Below are 10507 nucleotides of genomic sequence, written 5' to 3' on the forward strand. Positions count from 1 at the left end.
TAACAAAATTAATTAATATTTGCATGTGGACAAGGCATCGTCAATATTTTCCACTTCTGGTATGATCCTGTCGGTACATTCCGAGTTTTTCTTTGGTGTGTTTTTTGTGATTCCTTTGATTGTTTCTTAGTTTTGAAGAAATATTTTAGGTGGAGAAGGAGAAGTCTCTCACGTAATTTTGTTTAGACAATAATGTCATTAACTGTCAACATTTACGTCATGCAGCTAATAATAGAAACCATCTTCAATTTATCCAATAATGCTATCTCTCAACACGTGCACTTTTCATGCCTATCACTTATTATTCATATTCCCCCTTCTAATATTCAAAAACACTTTACTACTTCAAACGCAATATGATAAGCGAATTAAGCTATTCAAAAATAACCCTTATCATATTTCAAAAAACCTCATTCATTTCAATTTATTCTAAAATCATACCTATCTAAAACAAAACTGTTATCATTCTTTATATGAAACTCCAACAAAAAGACAAAGCCACAATCAACCCGGTGAATGCATGTTACTTATTACCACGTGCGCTTAAATTTTTAAATATTAATTACAGGATAATTTAATTTACTAAGTTTGTCTTATTAAGACAGCCATGAAATTATTTTCTTTCAATCAAGAATTACATCATCACCTAATTTCCCATCAGAAAACTTCGACCTTCTTTGGGTGTTTTTAGTTTTTTTAGTTAAGTCTAATCGAAATTAGACATTAGCGAAATGAGCTGAAAAAAAGTTTAGATTAATTTCGGTTCAAAATTTTAAAATTCAAACCCGGTTTTTAACTCGATGCATTAAAAATAATTTTAAAATTTGTTACTAAACAGATATTATATATATTTTGTTATAATTATATACATTATTTATTGTACATGTTACTAAACAGATATTAAATAATAGAAATATTTTGTTATTACTATGCTTACTAACAAATTTGTTAGTAAGAACTTTCAAAAATATAATTCATTTTTCGTAATTTGAGTTTATATAAACTTATATCACAATTAAAATTTATAAAATGTGAAAAGATCTCTTGTAGGTTTTTGGAATCATTAAAAGTTACACGAGGTAATGACTTTTCTATCTTTCATTAACTACTGATTAATTTTTATGTACTTCTAGAAATATTTTTTGTACATTTTTTAAAATTATATTATTCTTTCATACGCTATCAGATAAAAATTTGTCTCGTGATTTAAATACCTTGTATGATCATATGAGACTATAATTACATTTAACATGTTTATTACTTTCCAAGTAAACCAATGATACTCAAGACATATTATTTTCATTTTTTTCCAATTAACCATGCATTTTAAAATAATCGTCGTTCAAATGCTCAATATCTGACACGTAAGAATGTTACTACAATCTTTCTCAATGTATAATTTCAACCCTTTTCTATTATAAAAAGTAATTTTTTTTAACCTTTAGATTCTTGTAGATATTTGGATTTTGGAAAACATATTGAAATACTCCAGAAACATTGCTTGATCATTTCAAACTTGAAACTCTAAAAATTAATATCTCATAATCAATCTCTAACTCTACATTTTAATAAAAGAAGAGCTTACATATTCACACCTCCAAATAATCAGACTATTGCTTCCATTGAATATTGTATCGATGCTCCAAGTAAGGTAAACCCTGCTTTTTATTAATAAAATCATAATTAATTTTTATTTGACAATAAATATACTGAATTAAAACTAAAAAATAATACTTTAAAAAATGAATTCATTTAATAGTCTCACGCATGCTTCAAGAAACCATTTAAGTTTCATAAAACATGTTTTCATATTTATTTTGACATGTGTCACTTATCTAATGACAATTTATTGTCGAAGGTCCATGACTAGTAATGACTCTGTCACTACCAGTGATGTTTTTCGTTTGCATTCTCTATCAACTACTCCCTTACTTCATTTTATTTTTTCTATCATATTTTACGCCTTTTATAGATTTTCAACATATATTTATTATGTTAGATGGAGAGAAACGAGTAAAATAACAGGTGGACAATTATTTTATTGAAGTCAAGAAAAAAATTATAATTTTTACTTTTGCAAAGAAATATTAAGTAAAAACGACAACTGGTCGGGTCGAACAAGAATAGTGTTTACTCTCCGACAAAAAAAAATATATCTATTACGTGAGGATATTCATTTAAAAGATACCTACGAATATTTTAAAACCCGCGGATACCTACAAATATTTAAAAATATATATTTTTATAAAATTTAAATAAATTTATAAAAAATATATGAAATATAATATAAATTAAAATTTAATTTAATTTAACTTCGTAAAATATAAGTTAATGTTAATTTTAATTAAATTTAACTTAATAAAATATAAATTAAAATTTTATTTTTATTTTTTACGGGTAACAGATATCCGCAGATACAGATAGTATAATACCCACACCCGATCTATTTATAAATGAGTATTAAAATACCCGCTATCCGAACCCACAAGTAGTAAATGTTTGCATATATCAACGTCATGAGTTTTATCTACGTGTATATGTGGGTGCGATTATTTTGTCATCCTAATTTTAGGTGATCACTTTGTTGGTTGTAATCAGTCCCATACTTATACAGTCTCTAAATCCCTCTCATTCCGGTGTATGTTCGATTCATCCATGTGTTCCTTCCACTAGAAGCCTGCCAGGAGCCGTTCTTGTTTATGTCCCTTGCACTTCGTACCTCTTACACCGACTACCACTTCCCGCCCTCGTCAGTGCCTGAGTGTCGTATTGGTGGGAAAATAAACTTTCAAATATATCTCCAAAAGCATTTTTTATTATTATTTACGTTTTAAAAGAAAAAACGCGTTGAGAATTTCTTTAAGAACACTCGTAGAAAATAGAAAATGCAAAAGGTACCAAGCTACATCTTCTCCCTCGTTGACCAACACATGCATGATGCATCTAACAATTTTTCTTCATACGAATTATGAGAAGAAATGAATCTCAAGTATATATACAAGATATCGATCTTGTGCAGTTTAATCTCTCTACAACCACAATATTTCAAATTCAGAACTATTGATTGATTAATATCATAATAAATAATAAAGAGGAATCAGATTAATGTCATTATTTTTGTCACTGAAAAAAATTGTGCTGCATAGACAATAGATGATCCCTGTTATATTATTAATATTTTAGTATACATGATACATATTTATTTTACATAATTAAAATTTCTAATAAAAAATAGATTATATGGTTATTTACGTTTTGCTTATTTTTAATTAGAATATTTTGAGTCAATAACATTATACAGATCGGATTAAGTCAACAAATCTACAATTTGTTAGAAGTTTGGATTGTTGAATATTCGTTCTATGTTCAGAATTTTGTCTGGGGCGAATGACCTTATACCGTTTTTTTAACATATAAATAACTTTTAAACGAATATTAAAATACAATTTTAAATAATATCTATATATACTTCTAAAATATACTAAAATAAAAATATTATTTGCAATAAATATTTATTTTATACAAAAATATATAAGATATATGTAAATAATAAAACGTATTATTTAATATTATATAATTTTTAATCACGTAAGTTTATATTTTAATCTGAATTTGATAACTAAGTTAAAATTAATAACGAAGTTTTCTTCCCAAATTAAAATTATTATTGTACATAGAATAAAAAATATTGGCATAGCTTCATATGCAAAAGTTAAAATTTTCTTTAGTCTAAACATTAAAACATTGAGTAGGCGTCTATAAAGTTACATGCACAAAACAGTGTACGCCTGTTCTAAATATACGATACAACTACTCTTATTTTATACGATCCCATTTTTTGTATGTTCTAAATAATATTAATCACGAACCTAATTAAATTAATATTTTTATAATAGCTTAAAATCAAGTTTATTATTCATATTTTATAGACAAAATAAAGTTATGTGATTGATAAAACGCTCGTTTTCTCTACTGTAATTTGATTTCACTCAAATATTTATACAGAGTGTACATGAATTACATACTCATTTTATACAATATTTTTAGTTCTTATTTTTTTTTACTCTTTTATAATTTTCCCGTATTTAGATTTCCTGTTTATTCGTCTAAAACAGTTATTGTTCTAGTTATAGATAAGTTACCAATTCATTAACAGTTAATGTTGGACTTTGGAACTACAGAAAGCAAACAAAAAAATCTCAATTAATATAAATTTAACTAATTTTTTGTCACTAAAATATTGTGTTGGTTTGTACTTTTTGTTTCTAAGAGAAAAACTGAGAAGATATATTCATATAAGCTTTATTTACAAGGCATTTCACAAAAGATATTAATGTCGGTTAAAATTTTGTTAGACTTATAGGGTTGTGTGTCTTAAAAGTTTGGACGTAAAATGTTTGTGATTTTGAACGGAGTGCTTTAAATTGTGGTGAAGAAAGTTCTGAAAAGGAAAAATGTGAAATTGATATAAAGATTGGTAAAAAACGAAAGTAGTAGGGTTTGAGAGGAGTATGGGCGGGAAGACGGGACAATGAAGGAGTCAAAAGAAAAGGTTGTGTTGTGTTGGTGCGCTTTATAAATTCAGAGAAAGAAACACGCGAGTTTATGTTCCCATGAGCCACCATGTTTTATCATTAATTTGGCTTAATTTACAGAGATGGCTTAATATTTATGTAAGAGAAATAAATGAATAGAGAGAGAGACCAAGCATGTTCAAATCGAAATGGTTGATGGGTCACCGTGTCCCCTCTTCTTCCCTCTTGCTTCCCTACAATCATACACTAAACATTACTAACACAAAATGGTGCATCATCTCTTATACACATGTCTATCATCAATCTTTTTATTACTTCATTTTTTACTATATGATCTTCCTCTATATTCTAACTTAATTCACCCATAAATATCTCTATTATACCCATACTTTTATTGCGTAGTACTACCATTTCCATCTCTATCCCAACCGATGCTTTTTCAATATTGGGACCGCCCATTCTTCCTGTAAAAACCATCCACTTTGCCTTCCTACGCTATATTTTAATCTTTTCTCTCCCTCCTCCTTAATTTCCTCTTCAAATTCAATTTAATAACCTCCTTCCTACTACTAATAAAATGCACCAATCGGTGGAGATCAAATCAAAATTTAGATAAAAAAAAATATGCCTTTTTTTCTTCTTCGCAGTATCAGACATGATCATATAATAACATGATACCGTATGCATATTGACACAATTTTGAACAGGGATAGATATTTGTCGGTTGCGGGAGTGAAGATTATTTTATGGATATGTTAGGAAAAGATATATATGCACACATGCACGGGAGGCATGGGCATTTTATGCATTCATGGATCGTATTTAAACATATTTGTTATTATTAGAACGTAATAGTAATAAAAAAAAGATTAATATATTATAAAATGATAGCATAGAAATGTCACTGTTGTGTGGCATATCTATCTACAGCCATCCTAAGAGAAAGAACCTCGTTTTTGGTGAACCCTAAGAAGCAGCTGAGTTGAGTTGAGTTGAGTCTCTCTCTCTTAGACCACCTCTATATCTGTGTCATAATCTAACCCCTTTCTTCTTCAACCTTTCTCCTTCTCTCTCTCGAATAGATTCTATAAGATCGCAGTTTCCAAAGAACCCAACTGAAGTTCAAACCCCATAATCTCTCTTTCACGTTCATCGAAGACAACACAACACACAAACATGGACTCTTCTTCATCACCGCCAAACAACAACAACTCCCTCGCTTTCTCTCTTTCCAATCACTTCCCAAACCCCTCTTCCTCTCACTCTACCTCTCCTCTCTCCCTTTTCCACTCCTTCGCCTCTTATCCATCTCTCACACTCACAGGTTCCCTTCTCTCTCTCTACTCCTTAATATTTTTTTTCCTCTCACTTTAAATAAATTCTCCCTAAAAAAATATCTTATTTATATTAATATTCTACAACTTCAGGCAGCAGCACCGTGGATGCACCACCGGAGGCAGCAGGCCGCGGAGGGGCCACCAACCTCTCCATATTCACCGCTGCTCCCAAGTTTGAGGACTTTCTTGGCAGTTCCGCCACAGCAGACACCACCGCCACGGGTGCACCGCCACAACTTCCGCAGTTCTCCACTGACAACAACCTATACGAATCGGAGCTGAAGACAACAATAGCCGCCTGCTTTCCTCGCGGCTTCGCCGCCGAAGCAAGCACCGAACCTCAAAAGCCCTCTCCGAAGAAAACCGTGGACACCTTCGGCCAACGTACTTCCATCTACCGTGGCGTCACTCGGTATCTTTTTCATCGCCACCTTTTGTTTCACCGTCATTGTTTTATTTTTAAATAATTTTTGTTTATTTATCTTTTTTCCTTGTTTTTTTTAGGCACAGATGGACCGGAAGATATGAAGCTCATCTATGGGACAATAGTTGTAGAAGGGAAGGACAGAGTAGGAAAGGAAGACAAGGTAAAACTACTATTACATGCTAGTTTTAGGTATTATTTATTGCTGTTAGAGAGGGGTTGTGTGTAACGTGCACCGGGGAGGGTGCAGGCTGGAACCGGGTCCACGAGATCTGGGACTGAGTGTGAAACGTTCCACTGAATGTGACCGGAATAAATGGGAGTAAAAGAATGTGGCTCACCATGTATAATCCCAATGAAAACCCTTCTCAATGGTTCAGATTGCTCTGCCAGCCTCGCAGGAGCATTAGATTGCTGAGTTTGTGTGTTTAATAACAGTGCGACGAGTGTCGTGTCTGTCTAGGTTTTACGAAGTGAAACAGTGAGTGGCACAGTGCGTGCTTCTTTTTCTTTTTGATTAGTTCATTAGTGATATTAATAATATTATTTTTTGTGTGATGACTGATGTAAGTGAATGGGAGGTGCTGGTGTTAAAGATTCTGACCGTGCTTTCTTTTGTTTCTTTGCGTGGCTTTTGTACCTGGGGAATGATTGCTGACTCGCGGGATCTTTTGCTCATTATGTGGTTTCAGTTTATTTGGGTGAGTATGATTATTACTTTGCAGCATTACATGGCTTGGTTTAGACATTGACCTCATCATTTTGTTTTACCGTCACAGCACATATTCTCTTCCATCTCCTGTTCATTTATGATCATGAGTTTGATTGCGCATTTCTTAGATTCAGATTCTTCCCAAGGATACTAATCATTTTAGTCAAAAAATGACTTTTTTGTTTCTTCCTCCTTTCTGTGTTTAGGTGGTTATGACAAAGAAGATAAGGCAGCTAGAGCTTACGATCTCGCTGCTCTCAAGTACTGGGGTCCAACCACCACCACCAACTTTCCGGTTAGTAGAGGGATATACCTTTCATTTCAGACATGGTTTCATTTTTACCTCTATTATGTATTACTATGCACCCCTTAGCTCTGGTGTTATTCAAACTTTTCTATAGTTGATAATCTTTATTGATTACTTTATTCTGAATTTCACAGATTTCCAACTATGAGAAGGAGCTGGGAGAGATGAAGAACATGACGAGGCAGGAGTTTGTTGCTTCTCTACGAAGGTAAAATTACTTATTTTTATTAAAATCCGAGCTAGGAGAATAGTTTTATGGACATGTTTAATTTATTTTGGCGCTCTCCATGTTACAGGAAGAGCAGTGGTTTCTCTAGGGGGGCCTCTATATACAGAGGAGTGACGAGGTATTTGTCTATCTTGTACTTTTAGGTTTTAACGTTTTGTGGCCTCATTTTCATTCCTTTTGACCGCTAGCGGATATCTATTGATTCTGAATGAATAAAATAATTTGATTCAGACACCACCAGCATGGCCGATGGCAGGCGAGAATAGGCAGAGTTGCCGGAAACAAAGACCTCTACCTTGGCACTTTCAGTGAGTCATCAATATCTTCCTTATATTCACATCAATTATTGTCTTTTTTCTTGCTTTCCATTCCTCTATACATGTCCTTTTTTGAAAAGGAAACAACTTCCTGATTTTTTGTACACATACACAAGATGCTGCTGCCAATGAGGTGTTTGTTAAACTACCCAAATGGCCAAATCTCTTGCCACTTGCCCAGTTTCATATTTATATATTTTTTTCAGTTTATGATTTGATACTAACAAAAAGGAGTAATTTTCTTAAAAAACTTAGGCACTCAAGAGGAAGCTGCCGAGGCCTATGACATTGCAGCTATAAAATTCAGGGGGTTAAATGCAGTCACAAACTTCGACATGAGTCGCTACGACGTGAAGAGCATTGCAAACAGCACACTTCCCATTGGGGGTTTGTCTAGCAAGAACAAGACATCCGCGGATTCGGCATCTGAGAGCAAAAGCCACGAGGCAAGCCGATCGGACGAACGAGATCCGTCATCAGCTTCATCCGTGACCTTTGGATCACAGCAGCAGCCTTCCAGCTCTACCTTAAGCTTTGCCATCCCTATCAAGCAAGACCCTTCAGATTACTGGTCCATCTTGGGGTACCACAATCCTACTCTCGACAACAGTGGGGTCAGGAACACTGCTAGTGTTACTACAACTTCACCCTTCCAAATGGACCTCTCAAGTGCCCCCTCAAATACCGGCAGTGAAAACAACGCCGCGTTTTTCAGTGGAGGAGGCATCTTTGTTCAGCAGCAAAGTGGTCATGGTCATGGAAATGGGAATGGTCATGGTCATGGAAATGGAAGCGGTGGTTCTTTAAGCTGTTCAATCCCATTCGCCACGCCCATCTTTTCTCTAAATAGCAATACTAGTTATGAGAGCAGTGCTGGTTACGGCAACTGGATTGGACCTACTCTGCACACATTCCAATCCCATGCAAAACCAAGTCTCTTTCAAACCCCGATATTTGGCATGGAATGAGCTCATGCACGAGGTAGGATGAGAATCTGTGCATATAATGATGAAAGGGGAAGGAAAGTAGCGGTGATGGTGTTTTAGCATGCAACACAACGCAAGGACAAACGGACGAGTCTCTTTAGCTGATGCACCATTTGAATGAGTTGGACTGACAGTCATAATTCATCAGAACCGTAGCTAGACCTAGCTGACACTGTACTAACTCAAACTTCCTTTGTTGTGTTTTGTATCTTTTTTTTCTTTTACGCCTTTAGCTTTTTGTCCCTGTTAATATACTGACATGATTTCATGAGTATAATGGGAAGGAAATCCTTTTGTGTAATCCCTTTCATCTGATTTATTTGTTAGTAATCACTTTACCCTCCATGCGAAAGGCATTCAATGCTTACATATATTGCAGGACCTTTAACACGATGTCTTTTTTACTATTTTGGGTAAATTCGCATCAAACGTGAGGAGTGGTTTAATTTTCTGGTTTCTAAATAATTGAAAATAAAAAATTGACCAAGTATTGGAAAAAAATGACCAGGGACATATGTTTATCCGCTTTAGTGTTTTTTTGTCCATCGGGTGCGACCAGTGTGCTACGGAAAAAGCTGAGAATATATTCGTTGAGTTAGCCTCGGAAGAATTTGAAACCTGGCGTTTATCGTGAGAGCTTCTTTCTCTTTCGGCTAGACTAGTTTCACATGCAGCCACCCTCTCTCTGTACTTTATAGTCAGTCATTTGCTTTTACTTTTTACTAGGAACAAAATTTTAATGATATTTTTTTTGGAAGAGTGCATATTTCTTCACTTCTTCATTTTTGTTAAAGGTGTGATTTATTTTACTTTAAAAATTTGATTCTAAATATTCATCAAAGTCTAAGATAACGAACATTAAAAACTTCGTCTCTTGCGCCTGATTCATGATGATAATCTGATACATATTAGTTGTTCTTCAGAAAATAAATTCCAGAATATGTCGGTGCCTAGTTGCGTATGTTTTTATTCAATTTAAACGTCTCGGTTTGATAACAGTTAGCCAACAAAATCGACGCAACAAGTTTTTAGAACAGAGTCATCGTTTGATGTTTCAATGATTAATATACTTATATTTATCGTAACATGTAAATGAATTATGTGTTAAAATGTTATTGTCGTGTTTGTTTTATGTTGAAAGGGAGCTGAGGTTTTAGCTGGTTGTGTTTTTGGGTCTCCTTCTCTTATAAAACCATTTCTATTTTGAAGATCCTAACGGGGCGAAGAGCGGAAGAAATAGCAAAGAGAAACTGTGTAGGAGAGGTAATAATTGGTCCTATATAGTTGTGTACTAGTTACACTAGAAAGGTAAGTCCGGGGCCACTAATTATGAGGGAGCACAATTTTGACCAAAAGTTGGATAATCGAAATTCAAAAGTGAAAAAATAAAGTATAACTAGCAAAGATCATGATACACATAGGACAGAAACAAAAACCATAATATTGTTAGTGTTGTTGTGAACTTTTTGCAATGGGTCCCTTCCTTTTAGACTAGTTACAACTGGACATTAGTTTGGAGACAGAAGTTCAAAATTGAAAGAAAAATGGAAGGAGAAAAAGGAGGGAATAGAAGAAAAGGGAAAAAATAAAAATAAAAAAAATAAAAATAATGTCTTTTGGTGTCCCTTGAAGGGTGATTGATGATCAGTGTCCTGTGTAC

At 33.6% G+C, this 10507-nt stretch overlaps 1 protein-coding gene across 1 annotated transcript; it reads left to right on the top strand.

Annotated features, from left to right (window-relative positions):
- The first annotated feature begins 5488 nt into the window (after nt 1-5488).
- On the top strand, nt 5489-9148 carry AIL5 (AINTEGUMENTA-like 5). The gene is made up of 9 exons (XM_047326579.2): nt 5489-5859; nt 5963-6284; nt 6377-6459; nt 6989-6997; nt 7215-7303; nt 7450-7523; nt 7612-7662; nt 7776-7852; nt 8117-9148. The coding sequence occupies exons 1-9, from the start codon at nt 5712-5714 to the stop codon at nt 8827-8829; spliced, it is 1566 nt and encodes a 521-aa protein (XP_047182535.1). The 5' UTR covers nt 5489-5711; the 3' UTR covers nt 8830-9148.
- Nucleotides 9149-10507: the final 1359 nt, after the last annotated feature.

This window comes from Vigna umbellata, chromosome 1 (genome assembly GCF_029865625.1).
Source record: "Vigna umbellata cultivar VRB3 chromosome 1, Vumbellata_1.0, whole genome shotgun sequence".
NCBI lineage: Eukaryota > Viridiplantae > Streptophyta > Magnoliopsida > Fabales > Fabaceae > Vigna > Vigna umbellata.